The following is a 25,171-nucleotide window of genomic DNA, read 5'->3' as shown; positions in this document are numbered from 1 at the left end:
GTAATGCTTTAATGAATCCTTAAAGCTATTCTGACAAATACCAAGACTATCATTATTAAGTGTGATAGAATTATCTCATGAATTTGGAACTCTCTATCATCGTCCCAGGTAGAATCAAAGAGCATCTTAGTTGGATCAGGTTCCCCTTGAGGTGGAGAAGGGAGCCCAGGAGCTTGAGAAAATGAACTCAATGGGTTGCTTCTGAAATGCTCTAAAAAGTAAACAAACATATATCTGGAGAATTCTTAGTGTCAAGGAAAAATGGGAGTATATTTCATCTTATGTTTTTTTCTTTTTTTTTCTTGTTACTTTTTCTATAAAATTTAATTATAGCACAAAGACTTTGGTAATTTGAAGATCTGTGGTAATATGGGCTTACATAGTCCATATTTATCTTTCCTGTTAGATATTGTTTAAAGGTACAGACTTGCAACTAATAGTAAATAAGTCTTAGAGATCTAATGCACAGCATAGTGAATATAAACAATATTGTATTATAATCATCAACCTTGTGGGGGTGCCTGGGTCTCTCAGTCAGTTAAACGTCTGACTCTTGTGGTTTTGGCTCAGGTCATGATCTCAGGGTCATGAGATCGGGCCCTGTGTCGGGCTCTGCACTCAGTGTGGGGTCTGCTTCTCCCTCTCCCTCTGCTCCCACCCCCATGCTCTCTCTCTCTCAGATAAATAAGTAAATAAGAATCTAAAAAAAAAAACTTTAACCTTGCTAAGAGACTAGATTTTTATTCCCACCATAAAAGAGAAATGGTAATTATGTGACATGATAGAGATGCTAACTATAGCTACAATGGCAATCATATTATAATTTATAAATGTATCAAATCAACATGTTTTATGCCTTAAAATTATACAATGTTATATGTCAAATATATTTCAATAAAAGTTGCATATTTCTTCAGGTATATTTTCCATTAAATGCCATTATTATTTCTAAATGCATGGTCTCTTAGGAAGGAGGACTTGAACAAAGTACCCTGAATAGAGTTTTTCTACATGTATTTAACAATGTCTCATTAACAAGTGGACATATTTTTCTATGTTCTCATTCTCTCTAGCCTTCTCACTCACAGCTCATCCAGTGTAGATAATTTCAAGTTATTTCAAGTGGCCCCCTCCAGGCTTTTTAAAGTGAGAGGCAATTTGATGAAGTCCCCCAGAAGTTTCATTTTTGTGTATCATAAATGATCCCCAAGAAGCCTGCTTTCTCTTACCTTGTTAGCTCAGTTATTTTCTTTAAGAACAATTTTCCCCTGCAGGAATTAGGATGATTGTTGTCAGTGGAGTTGTGATAGGCATAGAGAAGTTCTGGTTCTAGCCCTACCTCTCATGCCTTGTGTAGCCAGGTTCTCTCGCTCTTTAAACCCATTCATTCTTCCTTCCTGCTCCATTAACACAAGTTCAATTGTTAATTTCCTGTCACCAAATCAGTGTGCAGAATTGCTGTACCTTCATTGAATCAACAGATACTCACTTTTGCATTTTTTATAAAGTTAATATTAGGTATTATTATGAGGAGATAAAATTATGTTAATAATTGTTAAGTAGGCTCCTTTATGGTTGGCCCATATAACTTAAATAAAAGAGATTCAGTAGAAGATCAGAGATTCAGTAGAAGATCAGATTTAATTATCTTTGTTAGAGTGTTTTCAGTTTTATTATAAGCTCAGAAAAAAACCCTATTTTGGAACGACTCTTTTTTTTTTTTTTTTTTTTTTAGATCTTGTTTATTATTTATTTGACAGAGAGACACAGCGAGAGAGAGAACACAAGCAGGGAGAGTGGGCGAGGGAGAAGCAGGTTTCCTGCTGAGCAGGGAGCCCGATGCGCGGGGCTCAATCTCAGGACCCTGGGATCATGACCTGAGCCGAAGGCAGACGCTTAACTACTGAGCCACCCAGGCTCCCCTTGGAACAACTCTTTTTTATTTGGACATTGGAATTTAAATTTCACTGATTAGACATTGTTTTAATTAACATTACTATCCTTTCCTCCCCCTCTAGCTCCTAGCTGGTCTTCGTTTCAGTGTGCACCAGCAATCAGAGATGGATACTTCTGTGAAATTCGATTTACAGATCCAAAGGTATAGAAACAACTTTTTTCAGTTTGTAATAACTATTGAGGAAATGTTATTTGTCAAAAATCTATTATGTAACATATTCTAAATGTTATGGAATAGAAGAGGCTAAAATTTCAGTACTTGATTATATCATTTTTTATTATTTTATTTTTTATTTTTTAAATTTTATTTTTAAAATTTCACTTACAATGTTTTAAAGGTTGATTATACCGTTTTTAAAAATAAAATAATATTCATTGTTTTGTATAAATATTAATGTAGTACTAAAAATATGGAAAATCTAGAAACATATAGAAAGAAAATAATAATTACCCATAGATACTCTTGTGAACATTTTGTTATATGTCGTATCAATTTCTTTTACAGAATAAGATTCTTTTTTTACCTGAACACATCTCTATATGTTTAACCATTTCCTTATTGGTGTACATTTAAGTTGCCTCTCATTTTTTTTTTAAGATTTTATTTATTTTGAGAGAGAGAGAGCCAACAAGCAGAGGGAGGGGCAAAGAGAGAGAATCTCAAGCAGACTCTGCGCTGAGCATGGAGTGCAATGCGGGGCTCGATCTCATTACCATGAGATCATGACCTGAGCTGAAATCAAGAGTTGGACACTTAAGCCACCCAGGCATCCCTGCCTCTAATTTTTTTTCAAATTGTATTGAACATCTTTGTAGAAAATATGTTTTTCATTTTTTCTTATACCATTTTAAAAATCAATATTTCTATCATAAGAATAATTTATTGTTAGTTTTGAGCTTGTAAAACAAAAGTAAAAGAAGTAAAATTTGGTCTTCTTGCAATTAAGTGCTAATGAAAATTATTTTAGTAAGTTTTTCCTTTCTTTGTTGCATTTAATTTGTTCATTTTTAGTTTCACTGCATTTGCCTCTGTATGTCTTTGATGGTGATCATGCTCAGTTCAGGCCTAAATATATTTTTTTCTTTTTCAGCTCCAATCTCTTTGACAAAGTAAGCCCAGTTGTATCTTACAGAGTTGACCTTGCTGTCTTAGCTGCTGTTGAGATAAGAGGGTCAGTATGATTACTGAGTTGAGTGTCTCATTCTTGTGAGTTTTAAACTGCTTTAAAATGCAATTGCTTTTTAAAAGCAACTGCAAGGCTCAATAGCTTCTTTTGGGAAGTATCCCTCCAAGTGTCATGGTAGTTTTACTAGAGCTATAGCTTCTGTAGAAATAAGGCTCTAGGTGTATTCCAAAGCCCCAAATATTTATTTGGTAACTCTCTGGAAATAAACCAGATGTGGCAACAGCAGGCACAAAATAAGTGTGTTGAACTTTTATGCAAATTCATTTACCAATTCACCTGTTACATTAGATTCAATAAAGAGTAGTTCGTGTGCAGGTATATGTGCATGTTCACATGTACGTATGGCTTTTTTTCTTTTAAATATATATATTTTTAATTAGTCTGATTTGATTAATTTGGATACAGGATACTTTTGAAAATGAACTGACCATATCATTTTGGTATTCATGGTAGGTTTTCTTTGGTCATTGTTTAGAGTCTCAAGTCCTGATCATATCTTTCTTCCAATTCCAAACTGGGAGCATAAGGAGAACCCCGAGACTGAAGAAGATGTCGGGCCAGTTGTCCAGCACATCTATGAGGTTTGCAGTTGTTAGCTTTAACTGATACGTGGTAGAGAGCCTTTACAGAGAAGAACAGATAGGCTACTTATAAAAAACAAGTCTCTTTAATGATTATGTAAACTCTGCATTGTTTAAGGATGTATTGGAGATTTCTTTGAATTTTTTTCCCTATTCAGAAGTTCCTTTTTTTTTTTAAGACAAGTAGGTTCAAGGGGTTAAAGAATGCACTTTATACAAATTGTTGTCTAAAACTAATTAGTTCTACTTGAACAAAAGCAGTAGGTCATTGTTGAGTATTTTCATATGGACGTTTTGCAGTCCTAACTAAAAATTGAAAGTGCCTGTAGCAGATCATCAAAATTTTAAGAAAATTTTCTATGCCATCTTTCATCAAAAACTTTTTTGTATTTTCCTCTTGTTTATATTTTCATCCTGACACATACTGACTGCCCTATACTAGAGACGAATGTGATCATATTGTAATATCAGAGTAACTATGGAACCTCTGCTGTTACTCAGATCCTTTGCTTATGATTCCTAAAGTTGATGTAGGAGGAGGATTCTGGAATAGAGTTTTGTTCAGATTATTTACATTTTCTTTTCCCCATTAGCTGAGAAACAATGGTCCAAGTTCATTCAGCAAGGCAATGTTAAATCTTCAGTGGCCTTACAAATATAACAATAACACTTTGTTATACATCCTTCAATATGATATTGATGGGCCAATGAACTGCACTTCAGATATGGAGATCAACCCTTTGAGAATTAAGGTAATGTGCTTAATAGCAACTCTTTATTATGATGATATTTAATGCTTTTCTTTCTAAATCTATGAGAGAAATGCATGAAATAAAACATTTATTTATTTTTAAAGATTTTATTTATTTGAGAGAGAGAGATATATCTTTTTTTTTTAAAGATTTTATTTATTTATTTGACAGAGAGAGACACAGCGAGAGAGGGAACACAAGCAGGGGGAGTGGGAGGGGGAGAAGCAGGCTTCCCGCTGAGCAGGGAGCCCGATGCGGGGCTCGATCCCAGGACCCTGGGACCATGACCTGAGCCGAAGGCAGACGCTTAACGACTGAGCCATCCAGGCTCCCCGAGAGAGACAGATATCTTGAGTAGGGGGGAGGGGTAGAGGGAGAAGCAGTCTCTCCGCTGAGCAGGGATCCTGATGCGGGACTCGATCAGGACCCTGGGATCATGACCTGAGCCAAAGGCATACGGTTAACCAACTAAGCCACCCAGGTGCCCAAAATAAAACAATTATTTTAATACACAAACCCACTCTACAAAAATATCTTTCTTCATAACCAGTACATTAAGGATTACATTGTTTATTTGTATAACGAGTAAGGATTAATTCCTTACTCTGAGAAGTCCTAATGAATCATATATTTATGGAGTGACCCAGTTTGACTTTGGTTCCATTGCATTGTGCTTTATCCACATATGATATTGTGTCGGGTGTTTTGCTGTTGAAATTTTTGTCTTTGGAAAAAGATCTGACATTTAACTTAACCTGGCTTTTTTGACTTCCATGACTTAGAAAAATGTCATTTTGTGGAATTCTGTACTTTTGGATATAGTCCTCTCCATCCTAGCACACGTATTTGGATAAGAAGCTATTGCCCAATTTGGACTAGGGGAAGTTAAGAAAACAGAACAAAAGGTTCTTTTGAAATGATATATACTCATGATTGACACTCATCACAGACGTGCACCGTGAAATTTCAGACTGTTTCCTGTGTTTTATCGGTCTCCCCTCTAGCTGTGCAAGAAAATCATGGCTAGGCAGAGGTAACTTCCCACATATTAAGGACTCTGTGCTTACTTTCCACCATATATTAAGTGGTAAATTTGTCCTAACACATTTTTAGTCACCATGTTTTAATCACATGTAACAGTTTATGCCAAAATGTCAATGCAAAATGTTTCCACTATTATATACCACCAGTCTCTCTGTAACCCTAGATCTCAAATTCACAAACCGAAAAGAATGACACAGTTCCTGGGCAAGGTGACCGGAACCATCTCATCACCAAGCGGGATCTCACCCTTAGTGAAGGAGATGTTCACACTTTGGTAAGTGCCACTTCAACAACAAGCACTTTAAACATTTGAAAATACGTGATTATAGAACTGCTGCCAAAGAACATTTCAAAAATAACAACAGCTGTGCTTGGAAGAACTACATATATTTTTATACTATTCACTCCTCTAACTTTCCTTGTTCCTAGTCAAATTAATGCCAGATTTTCTTCAAATGATCTATCTTTGTAGATTGCTAATAAAAGTAATTTATATTCCAATTTATTTTTCTGGCTGTATTCTAACTGACCTCTTTCTTGACCTCATTCTAATCTTGGAGCCTTTAGTGCAATATTGTAAGAAAAACCCTGGAGGCCTCAACAAAAATATATTACAAGATTAATTAGCATTATGATCCACTTTTGTTGAGTCAGCCTGGGTAATGACTATAATGTTATAAAGTGGCTTATCATTTAAGTTTTTGAAATTTAACAGATCTGCAAACAATCAACTAGCGGGGAATCCAGCATAGTGTTTATATTCATTAGCGAGCACCCATTACATTCACATCACCAAATTCCATAGGTCTTCTTAGTTTTCATCCACCTCAACTCCCAGTGACTTTTGGCACAATTCATCACTTGTTTGTTTGTGCAACACTCCTCATTCACTTCTAAGACACTACTCTCTTGGTTCTTCACCTATCGCAACTAGCTACCTCTTAATCCTCATTTCCAGACCTTTAAATCTATAGAGTGTTCCAGGGCTCACATCTCAGATTTCTTTGACTGCCTGCCTTCCAGTTACTGATAAAAACACTGAATGTAGCAAGGACCATCAGCATGCCATTTGATTTCTACAGGTCTGACATAGACTAGCTATTCAAGATTCATTCTGTTTTTCTTTTCCATAGGCATATTATGATCTGATTTTTATGTCCTACTATAATCATCATGCTCTGGGTTTACCTAAGAATAGTAACTTCTAGAAGAATGTTGACTTCTAGAATCTTAGAATGTTCTAGAAGAATGTTGACTTCTGGCCATAAAAATACATCTTTTAATATTATAGATCTTATCCTTACATAACAAATCACATTAAAATCAATCCCTTTATGCAAGTAATGAATCATTGAACACTACATCAAAAACTAATGATGTACTATATGTTGGCTAACTGAACATAAAAAAAAAACAAAAAACCCCTTTATTTTTATTTTATTTATTTTTTTAAGTAGGCTCCATGCCCAGTGTGGAGCCCAACATGGGGCTTGACCTCACAACCCTAAGATCAAGATCTGAGCTGAGATTGAGTCAGACGCCTAACTAACTAAGCCACCCAGGCACCCCTAAAACCAACCCCTTTTAACAAAAAGCATTCATAGACTCCACTATTAGCCTATCATTTTAAACATTATTCTTATAAGGCAAAAGAATCTGGATCATCTCTTTAGCCTTCACATAAAATAACTAAAATGTCTAATTTTCATATGTTGAAGAGATGATAGAAAGACCTTTTCTTGTAAGTAAAGAATTTGTTTTGGCAGGGTTGTGGAATTGCTGAGTGCTTGAAGATTGTCTGTCAGGTTGGGCGACTAGACAGAGGAAAGAGTGCCATCCTGTATGTAAAGTCCCTGCTGTGGACCGAGACCTTTATGAATGTAAGTAGATAACAGCATTCACCAGTCTATCCATTTTCTCCAAGATATGCAAAAGGCCTCACATCTTGGAAATCATTTCATGGTTATTTCCATACAGAAAGAAAACCAGAATCATTCATACTCTCTGAAGTCATCTGCTTCTTTTAACGTCATTGAATTTCCTTATAAGAACCTTCCAATTGAGGATATCTTCAACTCCACAGTAGTAAGTCATTGATTTGGGGAAATGGAATAAATGCACTTAGTTCAATGCCACAGATATTTTTTTTATTTTATTTTAAATAATGACACCTTAACTGTTTTGATAATTTAAAAGTTAGTTGATAGGCCTATAACCTAGTTTAATATTATTTTACTCCCTCACTCCAGAATTATTAAAGGTAGACCTTTTACTTTAGCATCCCTATGTAAGAGATTTCCTCGGTTCTTCACCCAGGAGAATTTTTTTAAAAAAAAATTTAGGGAATTTTTTCCCCACGAAGTTAGAAAGTTGGAAATTAACTATAATAGGTGAAAGCTAAAGATTTTAAAGATCTATAATTTGAGGATGAAAAATGGGACCAATACATCAAAGCTGGATTTGATTATTTAAAAATCACTTCAGAGGTACCTTGAAGTTAACCTGTTGTTGGGAATTTTATGTGCATACATGCATGCTATCAATACCAAATATATAATCACAGATTATCATATACAAGAAAAGAAAATGTGAATACCATTAAAACAAAATGTAATAGGCATTGAGACATTTGTTGAGTGATTCAGTGAACTATTTTTAAAACTCAAAACCTTTTTTCCCCCAACAGGTTACCACTAATGTCACCTGGGGCATTCAGCCCGCACCCATGCCTGTGCCCGTGTGGGTGATCATTTTAGCAGTGCTAGCAGGATTGCTGTTACTGGCTGTTTTGGTATTTGTAATGTACAGGGTAAGTAATGGACTTAGGAAGAGCAGCGGGGGAGGAGAAGCAGAAGAAAAGGGTAAGGGAGGAAGGGAAAGAAGGAAGAATAGAAAAGAAGGAAAAAAGGAAATTTTAATGATGCATGATAAGCACCATATATTTGAAGGGAGAAAAGTTGTACCAAGTGCCACTCAAATTTTCTTAAGTGATAATACAGTCGCTTAGTACTTTTAATTTTCTTAACTGATGTGGCAGTAATGTTCGTTTTTCTTCAACTAACAGATGGGCTTTTTTAAACGTGTCCGGCCACCTCAAGAAGAACAAGAAAGGGAACAGCTTCAACCTCATGAAAATGGTGAAGGAAACTCAGAAACTTAACTGTGATTTTTAAGTTATGCTATATCCTGACCCATTAGAATTACCGACTTCGTTACAGGTTTCAGTTTCTTTCGCAAGGAATGAAATTCCAAGACTCTACCGCTGACGGTGCCCATTGGTATTAACCACAAAACGAGAGCAATATTTGTCAACTTTTTGTAATAATTAAATTCAAACGTACGTGTAATACACACCCACTGACTTGTGTTTTTAGGTATTTAAATAATAAAATTTCAAGTGATAGTTCTTCAATGTACATAAGACAGGTAGTGCCTGAGTTACCACTTTATATAAAATAGTACCTCCTAGAATTATTGTTTCTGATTTTGTATGTTGATGTTGTTTGTTGTTGCTTTTGTTGTTTTAAAGCAATCCATATCTGGACCTTAGGATCCACATCTTTTGTACAGGAACTTATTGTTAATATACATTACACTACAGTTGAGTTTTTAAGCTACTAACTTTATAACTGCATGAACTTGGATTTTAATATTACCTATGTGGTAGAACTTTAAAAAAAAAGCATGATCCATCCAAATTCTTTCTTGTAATAACAAAGATACAGTATTTTTAATATGAAAATTGGGTACGTGCTATTACATTTTTATTTTGGTTTAATCCACAGTCCGTTTCCTTACATTTTAATTTGTATGTTTAGGTTCTATTTCAAATCCTTTAAGCCAACCTATACTAAAAATTCTATGATCAAAAATGCCTCTTTTGTGTAATAGATAAATTTCCGCTAATCATCATCATGCTTAAAGCCATATGCAGTTGGGAATCATTTCCAAAGTCCATGTATTCCATTGTTTTAGTCTGGCTATTTACAATACAAAAAAAAAAAAAAGCATTTAAGTTAAAAGACTGTAGTTCTTTGATAGAGTTGCTTAGTAGTAGTATGCTCTTAGAGCAAGAATTTTTAGTTGGGATTAATTTATTTTCTTCCTATATATGTATTTTTCCTTATATTTCCAAAACTTAACTGAGAATGGGTTAAGATCAATGAGGAATCTTTACAAATTACAACCTCCCAACCCCATGAGAAATGCTTGGAATTGAAATTCTTAAAGTAGCTTGCTGGTCCTTCTAACAATAGCATGATGCTACTCACATGGATATTACCTTAGTTTAAGCACGGTATCATGTGTAAAACCAGTCTCAGCTATCAAAATAATGTATAAAAATTACTTTTATAAGCAATTCAAGTTATTGGGAGCCTTTTAAAACTTTTGTAGTTTTATTAACATAAATTACTTTTTTAGGATTTTTATATAAAAACTGCACAGGTGGCACATTGTAGTTTTATATGCCTGTAGGGTGATGATTCTTCTAGAGGAATATGTGATTTATTTACAGTTCCTCAAGGTCTGGGAATGACTTAATTATACCTATTTTTGTGCAATTACATCATGTTATGCTTTAGAAATTGAGAGTTTAGTAGGTTTTTAACTGCTGTCCTCATTAGGCAGTGATAAGTATTTCCCTTAAATAATTGAATATTTTTCTATGTTTTAAAAATAATTGAAATTTATCTTGCCATGTCTTGTGTTCTAATTCCTTACACAAGTGGCTAAGCTAGAATGTATTCATAAAACAGAGGAATGTGAGTTATATATGTTAGAACATGACAAGACCCTGTATTTAGCTTTAATGAATCTCAAAATTAATAGGTTTGTAATATAGATTTTACTAGTAGCTTAAAAGATCTTAGTCATATGCAATAAGTATTTTTATTACCAGTAAGTCTAAAGTTTTTTTAAGAAAAAATATTTTTATCCTAGGGTCTGCCACCAAACAGGCACTAAGTTGACAACTTTCACTACCTGTTTTCCCACCTAATAGTAGTCATCCCTGAAAGTATATGTTGGATAGAAATTCACTCTTTTAAAAAAAATGTTACTGTTTGCTTTTGCACAGTCTGTTCTAAAACTTTTATGGCCTCTCTCAAGTTGCATAATCTTGTATGGGAGACTGAAGGATGTTGTTGGAAGCATGATGTTTTAAGTTCCCTTTTATGAAATGTAGTTTTAAGCAGTAAGTATTTTCTTTTAAAAAATGAAAATGTATATCTCTACAAAAATATGGTAGAAGAATTATTTGGAAGCTTACTCTTTGAGGAAAATGTTTGGGAAAATGTTGGGATTCTTTTTACCCTAAAGCAGCATGTGAATGTATTTGGTTAAAATGTCAAACGGTAGTTCTATGAAAACTGTTTTAATTTTCAAACATTTTAAATACTACTGTGTTATGATTTATTGAGAATTAAAATCCATTTTGAGTGTAAAATTTTAATAATCTGATCAGTTTTTAAAAATATGAGTGAGATAGTATTTAAAGCATTTAATATTGGTAAGAAATATTGATACTGTTGTTGATTTCTTACGTAGGCATTTATTTCAGAATTGATATTTTGAGAAACGTTTGTGTGAGGGATATTCTTTTTTTTCCCCCTTTACTTTTCTCTTGTGATGAATTATTATTATTATTATTATAATTGTGATATAGGTCTTCATAATTCTGAAGTATAAAACAATTAAAACTTCAGTGCCACAATTTTACCTGTGTTATGAAACTACTACTTCATAGTAAATTCTCATCAATACTTCATATAACAAGAAAATTAAAGTATTAGTAAAAGAGACTATACTTATACTGACTTCCTTAAGAGGGCTGTGGAAGACTTTTGATAGTTAATGATGACCCCAAGAGAGATTTAAGTGGCAAAAGTACAGTATATAATAGATCAGCTGCTTTTTATAAGGCAAACAATCTATTAGTTGATAGACACTTTGTTGCAGAACATAGTGCCAAGCTTGGATAAGAATAAGTCATTTTTGAAAGACATGTGTATGACCATTACCTATCTTAATGTCACTTTGTATGTACTCTTGGATAGTTTGTATATGTGGTAGTTTGGTAAATAAAAAAATATAAAATTCAGAAATTGAATATAGGATCAAAAATGGCAAATAAAATAATACACAGTGTTTTGGAGACCAGCCTTTTAACTTGTTGATAGGCTAGTTTGAACAATAAACCCCAGGCATATATGCTTGTATTTCATTATAATTTCTGATATGTAATGAACTTCTTGGGAGAGGTACCAAATCCTTGATTTTTGTTGTCATTGTTCTCAAGTGCAATATAACAATGTAACCAAACCTAGATAATTTTCAGAGTCATTGTTAATTTAGTAAACCTAATCTAAACAGAGATTTAAATTTATTAGAATTTTGGTTAGTAGGACAGAGGGATTCTGCTATGGATATACAAATGAAGTTATTTACCCCTAAAAGGTACATTCTACATTTTATTTCAGGCTGGACATGACCTATTCCCTACTAGTTTTGAAACATTTTGAAATATCTTAAACTAACTTGGAAGCTATATATATCAAATTAATTTGGTACCTAATAACACAGTAATTTTCTTTGTTTAGCTTCTCTTATGATCACCCACATTGGGTGAGACAAAGCGTGTGTCTTCTAAAATTTGTCATTTGCTGACTTGATTTGAGTTAGTAAAACTGGTACAGTGTTCTGCTTAGTTTCCAATGTGCAACCTGTGTCTCTTCAATAAACTTGAGCATATGGTGCCACGTTTGTGTATGGACTTTATAGTTCCCTCTGTGACTTTTTGTTTTTTAATCACATGATTAATTAGCGATAATGTGATAAAAGGATGACCTCAAAGAGGTGCCTCTCTGAAAGTCTGAATTCCTTAAGAGTGTTAGTTATTTGAGAAAAAGTAACACAAAAAGAGCAAAAGGAACCTAATGTTAAAATACACCAATTACAAATCACAGAATCAGACATTTTAAAATGTAAAAGGGGTTTTCAATCCAGTAGTGGCAGGAGAGCTTTTATCAGATAATAATGGTAAGTGATGAACAAAATAAGAAGAAAAAAAAACTTTTTGAAAACATTGAAGTTAGTAAAAGCAGGCAGAAACTGGAGGGGATTTGACTCTTACTAAAGAGGGGAACCACCTTTTTCCTGGAAGTTACTTTCTGTTGTTGGATAGAATGCAAGCCGAAAAGGGCCCTCATTTCCTGGAATGGCGGGACTGCCATTATGGCTAAAAATTGGGGAAAGAAAGGAGCCACATTGTGGGAGGGAGGAATGTTTTCCCCTCAAATCCTTTTCTGACCCTGACCATGACCCTGCTCTAGTGAGACTCCAAGAGGCCCAAAAGGAAAACAGCAGATGGAAGGTTGGAAGAGCTGAACAGTTATTTCAGCTACTGTCTACTGTAGGAGAAATGAGATTGGAGTTTGAGTGTTACCCAGTGACAGAGCTTGGAAACACCCAGTCTTTCCATTGAAACCTTGGAGGATCTATGCCTTAGGAATAAGTACTATATCCCAAGATCGACTGATTAGCCCTAGGATGAAGAACAAAGCCATTGGCCCACCCTAACAAAGCATAAAACCAAGCTTCCACAAATTTAAGGTGATCCACGTGTAACTCATTTGCTCCTTTAGGCAGTTACTTTGAGAGGAAGATGACACCACCTATAAAGACCGCAATGTTCCATCCACAATGTCATGTATGTGTGTCTATGTGTGTGTGTGAATGGGAAGAAAAGAAAATGCTACCCATAGTTTGAAGGGGAAAAAAAAGAGTCAATAGAAACAGACCCACAAACAATTTAGCAGATGGGACTTTAAGTAACAATGATAAATATGTTAAAAACTAGAAAATTATGGACATTTCAGAAGAGATTGGAAATTAATAAAAGACTCAGTGGAAATTCTAGGGCTAAAAAATGCAGTACCTGAAATCAGAAATTCATTGGAGGGGGATTAAAAGTAGACAAAGAGAAGGAAGAATGAGTGAATTTAGAGAGCAATAGAATTCACCTAAACTGAAGCACCACATGGGGGTGAAGCAGGGGGTTGTGATGGTGTGGATTACAAAATAAACAGCCTCAGTGACTCTGGGTCAATCTAGGTGTAAAAGAAAAGGAGTTAGGAGAGAGAAAATGGGAGAGACTAACTTGAAACCAAAAAGTTGCAAAATACGGTAAAATGTAGCAACCGTACAGTTGTGGAAGCTCAGTGAACCCTAAACAGGACAATCACAAAAAACACCATCTATGTGCATCATGGTCCAACAGCTGAAAACCACAAATCATCTAAATTAGGTATGAGAAAGGCCTGGGTTTACCTCACCCCTACATACTGGTAATGATGTCCAGAGTTCATTTCTTGTCCAAATTCGTACTGGCAGGATTGGAACTAAAGCTTATGTATTCAAATTCCTGGTCCCGTGTGCTTTCTGCTGTGCAAGACTGCCTAGATTACTAGTGACCCTTTATAAAATAGATTTGTTACTATCTAATGGATAGGCTGGGATGCCTGAATATTAGTTGGTGCAACATCAATACATTTCCAAGTAATATTTTTATTCACTTTCTGAACTGTTCTGAATTGCCTAGAGTTACATGGTTTGATTTCCTTTTGCACCCTGGTTCACTTCCCTTGTCAGCCCTATTTCCTGAAAAGTAACAAATATATAAACTGGTGGTGTTTTAATAAAAGGAGCATTTAGATTTTGAACTTGAACTTGACACAGTAACTTACCTTCATGTTATTAAAAAAAGATCTAATTTGTTCAAAGTAATTAATTTCAAAATTCTTTTATACCATTTTTCAGATATTAGAGTGTCAAAATGGAATCTTTAGGGATTACTTTTTAGCCAATTTTGTATTCAGAATATTAATTAATGACTACAAGGTTATTCACAAAAAGTACTAAATGATATATATTAGTAGTACTTAATTTGGAGAATTATGCTCACCACCTGAGTAATAGGAATTATTCTTGATCTTGTGTAAGATACATTGTAAATTTCCCATAGGAGAGAAGAAAGTTGGTGTCATAAATTTTCTCATCTTTGAACAGTGCAGTGAAAGTTGTTTTTGAGATTATAAGTGACATAATCACCTTCAAAATTCAGAGGTATTATCACCTAACTGGCAGACAGTGAATGATTTTGAATTTCTCAGTATACTTAGTGAGGAAACGAGAGGGAAGACTTTATTAAAGAATAAACGAATTTCCTACTTCTTAGTAATACCAGCGTTGACTTTGACTTGAACCTTGACTACTAAACCAAAGCCAAACATTTCACTACCATGTGGTATTAAATTACTAGCACAAATTGAACCTCAAGGGTCTTTCCACAATCATCCCACAGGTACTCAGTGATCCCCAAGTAACAGAGATGACATAGTGGTAACTAATTTCACAGCTCTAGCCTCCCAAGGGAACTCTAAAGCAGCTGCAGTGGAGCAGGGGTTCAGTAACAGACCTGAGAGTGTGGTTTGCCCACCATACAGAGATGGTCTCTTCTCACCTCTAATTTTCCACATCCAATTCTTCACCTTACCCACTCCACGTCCTCTCCTAGATCCATTCAGGTTTGGTCATTGGATGAGCCTCATTGTTTTATCATACCCTAGATAATAAATTAGTTTTAAATTACTGTGTAGTCCTTTTGTCATGAAGGGTAATATATTTACAGAATCCAGGGATTAGGTCATGGACATCTTTTTTTTTTTTTTTGCGGGGCAGGGGGGCTGCATTATCTCCACCACAGTCTGGCCCTCAAAGATTCACTTCAGTCTCATATACAAAATACATTAAACCATGTCAAAGTCCCCAAAAGTCAAACCATTACAGCATCAACTCAAAGTCACAAAGCCCTCCTTAATCTCATTAGTTTGAATGTCCTGAATCTCATCATCTAAATCATCTAAATTAGGTATGAGAAAGGCCTGGGTTACGATGCAACCTGGGATACAATTTCTCTCTATATGTGGACCTGTGAAACCAAAGAAACAAAGTTATCCTTTCTGAACATACCATGGTGGGGCAGGCATGTAACAATTATAGACATTCCGGTTCAAAAAAAGGAAAAAAAGTAGAAGGAAAAAAAGAAGTCACTGGTCCCAAGCAACTTTGAAATCCAGCTGGGGAAACTCCATTTGGTTTCAAAGTCTGTGGATAATTCTCTGTGGCTCACGGCTCCACCATCTGAGTTGTCCTTTACCACCTCCCCCACCCCAGCCCCCACCATGAAATGTAGCACACATTTGCAGTTGAGTATTATTATCAGCTTATTTCCACTGGGAACATTTTGTGGGCCCAATATGCTTCTTCATTTTGTACTTTATCCCTTTTAGACAAAGCCGACAGTGGTTCTGCTGATATAAAATTTTCAGGAACCTCATGGATCTCCTGTGTACGTCAAGAAGATTCATTCCATCACCCAGACGCTACTCCACAGATCTTTCCTAAATAATCCTGTTTCTATTTTTGGCTTTTGAGTTGTTTGAGGAGATCTATGAGTCATACATTTAACCTCTTCAAAGAAAATTTTGAGATATTAGCAAAAGTTTGTGTAGTCTCTGTGTTCTCTGTACAGCAAACTTGACAGTGAATCTCTTAATTTTGGCATCTTTTGCAATCTGGATATGTTGAGAATTTTCCAAATCATAAAGTCCTGGTTTCCTGAGTTCTCTCTTTTTTTAATTTATACTTATTTAATGAATTTATATAATTAAGGTCACGAAACACAAGAGTGGGGTTGGAGGGCTTGCACATAGATGGTTACCTGAAATGCCACAGATGAAATTGCCCACTCTTTGACATACGGCAGGTAATACAGTTTTCTGACTGTAATCTTAATGGCTTACATGTCTGTCACCTGAGAAGCCTTCTAAACCTGAGCATTAGTAACTGTTTAAATCATATGATCCACTTTGGTTAATAAGTCTAAGCTGTCTTTATCCCCAGGAGTGTGGGTAGCCCTACCTGGTAAATGATTCTTGTTCCAAGAAATACAAATGTCAACCTTGTTCAACCCTCTTCAATAATTGGTCCCTTGGTTTTCAAACTCAAATGAAATGGTTCATTATTAATGAAGACAGCAGTATTGCAGGAATAGTCATAATTTAAGGAACAGTTGATTACTGACATCTTAAAAATCATATTTCCAAAAAGGTAAAAGTTCTTGCAATAATTTGTTTAAAAAGGATTCTGTCTTCTCCCTCACATCGTTTATTCTGGCTAGTCTTCTGTCCTGGCTGTCATGGTGGGCTCTCTGAAGATACAATGTACAGGGACTACCAGTGACAGTCCATTAGTGCACCATACAGTCCTCATTCTGCTCCATGAACTCCTTGTTGGCCTCAGCCACACCCAGTTGTGGCCTGGGGTTATTGGGTGCATTATCTCCAGCTTCTTCCTATGTCTGTGTAGTGCTCTGGGGATAGCCATTTTGGGAGTAACTATACCTGTTGTTGCCTGTGTTCTAGTCATACCTCCACTAGACACAGTTCTGGTACTGCTGGTAACACTGGCGGTAGCTCTAAATGCACATCTGATTATATTCCACTGGCTAATAAAGGCTCACTTTAGTGATTGCCATGCTCAGAAGCACTGGTTCAGACCCCAGTCCCACTGTTCCCTGGCATTCTGTCATTTGCTTCTGTTCCAGTTCATCCATGAATTCCATAAAACCAAAACCCTTAGACATACCTGTCTGATCCAAGACCACCTTGTCTCCCCAACAGGAGACTGACAATCAACCATACAACATACCACCATCCACATCTGGAGTCAGCCTCCCGCCCAGAAAAGGGGAGTACATGGGGCTATTATCTGGTTATTTCCCATAAGTGGCAGAGTTTAGTTTAAAATGTTTTGCAGGTGTGGCTCCTGGAAGATGTTTCCCATTAATTTTATGCAAACTCATTTCAGCTGTGGCCCAATCTATGCATTCTACAGAGCAGTAGCCAGCTGGGATGCCAGTGAGGCTATCTACTTACTTGATTCTTATTTTTCAAGACTGTTGTGGCTCTGTGGAGTCCCATACAACTCCAAGTGAGTTTTAGAATCAGTTCGTCAATTTTTACAAAGAAGTCATTTCCGATTCTGAGAAGGATTGTGTTGATTCTGTAGGTCAATTTGGTTTTCTTTCTTTCTTTCTTTTTTTTGCTTTTTTTTAAAAAATCAAGGTATAATTGACGTTTAACATTATATTAGTTCCAGGTGTACAACATAATGATTGGACATTTGTATATATTGCAAAATGATCATCACACCAAGTCTAGTTAACATCTGTCAGCATGCATAGTTACTATATATATTTTTGTAAATATATATATATAAAGGACTTTTAAGAGCTACTCTTTTAGCAACTCTTAAATATGCAATACAGTATTTCACTATAGTCACCATGCTGTACATTATGTCCCCATAACTTATTTATTTTATAACTGGAAGTTTGTAACTTTTGACCCTCTTCACGCATTTCTCCCACCCTCCATCCCCTGCCTCTGGCAACCACCAACCCATTCGCTGTATCTATGAGCTTGGTTTGTTGTTGTTTAATTCCACATATAAATGAGATCATAAGGTATTTCTTTCTCTGTCTGACTTATTTCATTTAGCATAACACCCTCAAGGTCCATCCATGTTGTCACTAATGGCAAGATTTCATTCTTTTTTATGGCTCCATTGTGTGTGTGTGTAACACATTTTCTTTGTCCATTCATCCATTGAAGAACACTTATGTTGTTTCCATATCTTAGCTATTGGGAAAAAAATGCTACAAAGAACATAGAAGTGCAGTTATCTTTTTGAATTAGTGTTTTCATTTTCTTTGGACAGCCAGAAGAAGAATTGCTAGATTGTATGGTATTGCTATTTTTTCTTTTTTGAGGAACCTCCCTACTGTTTTCCACAGTGGCTGCACCAATTTACATCCCCATCAACAGTGCACAAGGGTTCCCTTTTCTCCATATCTTGCCAACATCTGTTATTTCTTGTTGTTTTGGTAATAGCCATTCTAACAGGTGTGAGATGAGATCTCATTGTGGTTTTGATTGGCATTTCCCTGATGATTAGGGATGGTGAGCCTCTTTTCATGTACCTGTTGGCCATTGGCATGTCTTCTTTGGAAAATGTCTATTCAGATCCTCTGCCCACTTTTTAATCATATTGTTTGTTTTTTTTGCTATTGATTTGTGTGAGTTCTTTATATATTTAGGATATTAACCCCTTATTGTATATATTACTTACAGATATTTTCTCCCATTCCATAGATTGCCTTTTCATTTTGCTGATGGTTTCCTTTGCTGTGCAGAAGCTTTTTAGCTTGATGTACTTATACTTTTTTTTATTTTTGATTTTGTTGCCTTTGCTTTTGGAGTCAGATCCAAAAACTCACTGTCAAGGTTGTGTCAAGGATCTTACTGCCTATGTTTTCTTCTAGGAGTTTTACAGTTTTAAGACTTATATTCAAGTCCTCAATCCATTTTTTTTTTTTTTAGATTTTATTTTTAAGTAATCTCTACACCCAACGTGAGGCTCAAAATCACAACCCTGAGATCAAGAGTCGCATGCTCCACCAACTGAGGCAACCAGTAGTCCCTCATGTCTTTAATCCATTTTGAGTTAATTTTTGTATATGGTGTCAAATAGACATTTCATTCTTTTGCATGTTGCTGTTCAGTTTTTCCAGCATCATTTACTTAAGAGACTGTCCTTTCCCCATTGTATATTCTTGTCTCTTTGTCATAAATTAATTGACAATTTTTGCATGGTCTATTTCTGGGCTATTTTATTTGCCCATTTTTAAATTGGATTATTTGTTTTCTTGCTATTGAGTTGTTTAAATTCCTTATGTATTTTGGATAGTAACCCTTTATAAGATGTGTGGTTTACAAATATTTTCTCCCATTCCATAGGTTGTCCCTTCACTCTGGTGATTGTTTCCTTTGCTCTACAGAGGCTTTTAGGTTTGATGTAGTCTCACTTGGTTTTTGCTTCTAATGCTGGTGCTTTTGGTGTCATGTCCAAAAAATCACTGACAAGAGTGATATCAAGAAGTTTTCCCCTGTGTTTTCTTCCAGTAGTTTTATAGTTTTTAGGTAGTGCAGTTAAGTCTTTAACCCATTTTGGATTTTTACTTATTTATTTATTTATTTGAGAGAGAGAGAGAGAAAGCATGAGTGGTGGGGAGGGACAGAGGGAGAGGGAGAAACAGATTTCCCACTGAGCAGGGAGACTGATGCAGGGCTCAATCCCAGGACCCCAAGATCATGACCTGAGCCAAAGGCAGCCAATTAATTGACTGAGCCACCCAGGTGCCCCATCTTTAACCCATTCTGAGTTGATTTTTTGTTTATAGAGTGAGATAGGGTCTGATTTCATTATTCTGTATGTGGATAACTGGTTTTCCCAATAGCATTTATTGAAGAAACTGTCCTTCTTCATTTTGTGTTCTTGACAACTTGTTAAAGATCACTTGACCATAAATATTTGGATTTATTTCTAGGCTCCTCATTCTGTTCCATTTGTCTAATGTCTGTTTTTACACCAGTACCATGCTGTTCTGACTACTACAGCTTCATAGCAAAATTTGAAAGGTAGTATAATGTCTCCAGACTTTTTTTTTCTCAAGATTGATTTGGCTAATTCACATTCTTTTGGGGTTCCATATGAATTATAGGATTATTTTTTCAATTTCTATGAAAAATGCCACTAGAATTTTTATAGGTTTGTATTGAATCTATAGATGGCTATAGGGAGCATGGACATTTAAACAATATTAATTTTTTTCATTCATGAACAAGGGATATCTACCCCTCATTTTTGTGTCTTAATTTCTTTCACCAGTGTTTTACAGTTTTCAGTGTACAGATCTTTCATCTCCTTGGTTAAATTTATTCCTAAGGTTTTTTTGTTTATGTTTTTGAGGCTACTGTAAGTGGAATTGTTTTCTTAATTTCTTTTTTGAATAGTGTATTATTAGTGTATAGATCTGCAACTGATTTTTGTATGTTAATTTTGTATCCTACAACTTTACTAAATTTGTTTAATAGTTCTAACAGTTTTGGTGGAGTCTTCAGGATTTTCTATATATAAGGTCATGTCACCTGCAAACAATTTTACTCTTCCTCTCTGGCTTGGATGGTTTTTATTTCTTTTTCTTATCTAATTGCTTTGGCTAGAACCTCCAGTACTGTATTTATTAAAAGTGGTAAGAGTGGACATCTTTGTTTTGTTCCTAATCTTGGAGGAAAAGTTTTCAGCTTTCACTACTGAGTATGATGTTAGCTGTGGGCTTGTCATATATGCCTTTATCATATTGAGAGAGATTTCTTCAATATCTGATTCATTGGGAGTTTTTTTTTTTATCATGAAAGGGTGTTAAATTTTGTCAAATATTTTTTCTGCATCTATTGAGAGGATTATATGATTTTTATCCTTCATTTTGTTAATGTGGTGTATCACAATGATTGATTTGTGGATGTTGATGGATGTTGTTGGAGGGAAGTCTGGTGCATGAGTCCAAGGAGGCAGTCCTGGACCTTGGGTCCACTAGAGCCTGAGTCCATGGGTGCTGGCCTAGTGTTGTGGTGGGCCTAGACTGGGACCACACTGGCCAGTCTGGCACTGGAGCAGGCCTGGAATTTGGGGCCATAGGGGCTAAACTGGAGGCTGAGTCTGAAGGTGCTAGCCTGGTGCCCAGGGGGCTAGCCTTGCACTAGTGCAAGCTTGGATTCTGGGACTGCAGGGGTGGATACTTTCTTAATTCTTGACAGCATTCATGTTTTTTTTTTTTCCAGAATTATTTGGTTTCCTTATAATTTCTTTTATCCAATCTTTCTTACTTACATCAAAAGAAATGTATTATATATAGATTACACACACATAGGCAGTAGCTCTCATTATTCATGATTCCATATTTGTGAATTAGCCTATTTGCTGAAATGTATTTGTAACCCCCAAATCAGTACTTTCGTGGTTATTCATGGAAATGTGCAGAGCAGTGAAAAATTTGAGTTACACAACATTCACATTCCCAGCTAAAGTCAAACAAGGTGATGCTCTTCCTTCTTTCAGCTCTCATATTAAGTGTCCCTTTGGTCTTCTACTTAGTACCAGTTTTTTTTTTTTCTTTTTTTTTCTGCTTTGTACTTTCCCTTGGTTATTTTGTTGTTTCAAACAGCCACTGATTACAGTGCTGAAGTGCTCTGTCGTGTTCCTATGCCCAAGAAGGCTGTGATGTTCCTTACAGAGAAAGTACATGTGTGCTATAAGCTTCTTTCAGGCATGAGTTATAGTATTGTTGGCTGTGAGCTCAATGTTAACAAACCAATAACACATAATAAATAAGGGGTCTTTAAACAGAAATACACATAAAAGGAGTTATGCATTGATTAGTTGATGAAAATGTTGTGACCAGAGACTCACAGGAACCTAACTCTGTATTCCTCTTGGGAACTACGGTTCAGCAGTTGTTAATTTAGTATTTGCAGTCAATTTATAGAACATAACTACCAGGGTGCCTGGGTGGCTCAGTCGTTAAGCGTCTGCCTTCGGCTCAGGTCATGATCCCAGGGTCCTGGGATCAAGCCCTGCATCGGGCTCCTTGCTCAGTGGGAAGCCTGCTTCTCCCTCTCCCACTCCCCCTGCTTGTGTTCCCTCTCTCGCTGTGTCTCTCTCTGTCAAATAAATAAATAAAAACTTAAAAAAAAACCATAACTACCAAGTAAAATGAGAATTGACTACATATAACATGAAATTTTATATGCATTATAAAATATATAAAAATAAAACAGACCATACCAATATTAATAAAAGAAGTAGTGTCTGACATTTACTGAACAGTTTCTATAGCAAGAAACTTAAGTATTTTTATATATGATTTCATTTGTTACCTCCTTGAGGCTCTATTATTTCTCCCATTATACAGCTGAGGAAATTGAGGCCTAGAATATTGTGTAAATCACATACCTGTGAGTGGTGGATACCAGAGCAGTCTGATTTCAGGGCCTTCCTCCATTAACCAACAGTTTTGCTTCTTAACATTGATTTATTGTTTTGATTCAGCGGGCAATCAACAACCAGTGTTAAGCATTGGGGTAGGAGCTGGAGATGGAGCTGGGAACATGAGGGCCCTGGTCCTGTGGCCTGTCCTAGCCTCACATATACTAGTGAGGATACAGGCAAGTTAGTATCCATTTTAAATAATAAAGCTCTATTATTTAGAAAAGGGGAAATATGAGGTGATGTGAAAGCTCATGGCAGGGGCACCTAATCAAAGCTAAGGGTGTCAGGAAGTGTATTCTGGAGGAAGTAATATCTAAACTAACCCTTCACACTCTATGGAAGATTACCAGTAAAAGAGGTGAGGGAGTAGAGTTCCAGGCAGAGGAAGTCAATATGAAGGTCTAGGGGCAACCCAAATAAGTCTAGTTCAAGGTAATAAAAGAAATCCCTTTTCTCTCTCTCTCTGGTTCTCTCCCTCTTTGGAGTGCTGTGTGTGTGTGTGTGTGTGTGTGTGTGTGTGTGTTTGTGTGTGTGTGTGTGTGTGTGTATTTATGTGGCAAATATTAAAAGATGAGCCCGGGTCATTGGAGGATAGATTGTAAATGGCTTTGTAAGTCTATTAGAGATTATGGACCTCATGCTAAGAGAAATTGGGAAGCACCAGTAGATCTTCGGCAGGGAAGAATTATTATATAATATATATATGGTAGTGTGCTTTGCCTTCTGATGGCACTAGCATCTTCCACTCCTTTGTAAAACACACTGACTGACAGGTAATGCACACGCAGTTAGCGGGATACACCTTCCTGAATGTTTGATTGGTTTGGCTCTCCCCGGTTGGTTTGTGTGTGTGCCAAAAGTCAGTTATGTTTGCTCCTAAAGTTGTTTTTGCCAGTTCTATGTATTTTAAGGAATCAATGAAATATAAATTTGAACAAAGTGTATTTTTCTATGAAAACAAAGTTTAATACTAAATGGGTGAAAAATTGTAAAATTTGGGAAAATTTTTAAATAGAAAGATCTGGCACTCAGATTGCTTGTCAAGAGTGTTTAAGAATTCCTTCCACTTAAACTGTAAGTAATAGAGGTGTATTATAATTGTGGTTTATGACTTCAAACCCTAGAATGTGGTTATATACTTAAAAACAATCTTGGTCCTACATCAGAAGATGGGTAAATAAATGTACATTTGCTTTTTTTAAGGTAAAATAAGCAGTTTAAAACATATTTAAGACATACTGATTTTTTTTTTGTCTCTTGACCAACTTTTTTTGATTCATTACTAGCCCTGGTTGCATCAGATAATATGGCTTTTGTATATTGTACAGAAATTAGGCATAAGCTATATGAGTAATGGAGCACTTAAAAATCATCTAAAAACCGTCTTGATAGACAAAGCTTATTTCTTTAAACAGTCCATAGTATTGAAGGATTTGATGTCCACCGTCTACTGGGGCCATGAAATCAGTGGCTTTGCCCCTGGAAGGTCAGTTTCTAACATATTAAAGAAGACTTGGCCACCATAAGGCATATGACAGAAATCCTGGCCACATTCCTTTCCTTCTGATCTGCCAGTCAGGTTTTTGGAGCTGTTTCCATTTTCTCCTTTCCTCTCTCCAGGAGCGGAGGTAACTTGGAAGAAAATGCAACAAAAACAGCTTGATGAGGCTAATAAAGGCTCTCTGCATTCAGCCTCCCACCCAGTAGCTCCTGCTCACACAGGCAAGGCAAAGCTGTGATCGAACAATGGTGTTTAGTGTGAAGGGCCTCACTTTTTGCATCTATTTTCCAAAACTTACATAGCTCACATGGTTCCTTTTGTCTAAAAATTACTAAAAAGCAATGCAAACTCATGTAAAAGTTTTCAACAGTGCAGAAAGATGAAATCACATATTACTAGCTCAGCCTTGCCAAGACAGTAGCTAGCCTCTCTGATTCTCAGTGTTTCCATTTGCTAAACAGGATAGTGAAAGCTCTTTTGTAGGATTGCTCTAAGGACACCATGAGATTACATACATAAAATGCCTATTTTTTTAATTATTATTACTAATATTAGTTTCTTTGTGGTTATATAGGTATTATTTTCATACCCTTGAGCAAAGAATAAATTTCCACTACTGAGAAGTTTGTTTTTCTTTTTCCAGGAAGTTGGAAACATTGGGAGGACCACGCAGAAAAATGGTGTCGGGGCGCCTGGGTGGCTCTGTCATGTTCCCAGGGCCCCTGGGATCGAGCCCCGAGTCGGGCTCCCTGGTTGGTGGGGAGCCTGCTTCTCCCTCTCCCTCTGCCAATCCCCCTGCTTGTGCTGCTCTCTCTCCTCTTTCTCTCTCTGTCATATAAGTAAATAAAATCTTTAAAAAAGAAAAGAAAAATGGTGAGTGTGGAATGGGACAATCCAATCAGCCAAATCAGCTAAATCAACTATGATGGTAAATGACGTGATGTCACCATCAGATCACATTTGCATTATACTAGGAGATGTCCGGAGTGTCCACAGGCACTCCAAAAGCAAAGAGGCCACAACTGAACACGCACGGCCTCTCATCTACTCTGCAGTCCATTTGGCCGGTTAATCTTTATGATGCCATTAGTAGCCACCCAAGATCTCAGTCTGACAATTTGGGTGTCTTTCTCCTTCTCC

At 36.0% G+C, this 25,171-nt stretch overlaps 1 protein-coding gene and 1 pseudogene across 2 annotated transcripts in view; one reads left to right on the top strand and one right to left on the bottom strand.

Moving 5' to 3' along the window:
- The window catches only part of ITGAV (integrin subunit alpha V), a 94,482-nt gene extending 82,204 nt beyond the window's left edge, over nucleotides 1-12,278 (top strand). For both annotated transcript variants that reach the window (XM_032406568.1, XM_032406559.1), the window contains exons 22-30: nucleotides 2,019-2,098; nucleotides 3,048-3,128; nucleotides 3,619-3,724; nucleotides 4,318-4,476; nucleotides 5,684-5,794; nucleotides 7,287-7,400; nucleotides 7,498-7,605; nucleotides 8,207-8,329; nucleotides 8,585-12,278. In XM_032406568.1, the coding sequence (XP_032262459.1) occupies nucleotides 2,019-2,098; nucleotides 3,048-3,128; nucleotides 3,619-3,724; nucleotides 4,318-4,476; nucleotides 5,684-5,794; nucleotides 7,287-7,400; nucleotides 7,498-7,605; nucleotides 8,207-8,329; nucleotides 8,585-8,680 (978 nt within the window). In that variant the 3' untranslated portion in view covers nucleotides 8,681-12,278. The remainder of the gene's footprint in view (nucleotides 1-2,018; nucleotides 2,099-3,047; nucleotides 3,129-3,618; nucleotides 3,725-4,317; nucleotides 4,477-5,683; nucleotides 5,795-7,286; nucleotides 7,401-7,497; nucleotides 7,606-8,206; nucleotides 8,330-8,584) is intronic.
- A 4,497-nt stretch (nucleotides 12,279-16,775) lies between these two features.
- Nucleotides 16,776-22,543, bottom strand: LOC116640701 (annotated as a pseudogene).
- Between the last annotated feature and the right edge of the window lie 2,628 nt (nucleotides 22,544-25,171).

This window comes from Phoca vitulina, unplaced genomic scaffold (assembly GCF_004348235.1).
Source record: "Phoca vitulina isolate PV1807 unplaced genomic scaffold, GSC_HSeal_1.0 scaffold1, whole genome shotgun sequence".
NCBI classification, from domain to species: domain Eukaryota; kingdom Metazoa; phylum Chordata; class Mammalia; order Carnivora; family Phocidae; genus Phoca; species Phoca vitulina.
This window is presented reverse-complemented; position numbering and strand designations above follow the sequence as displayed.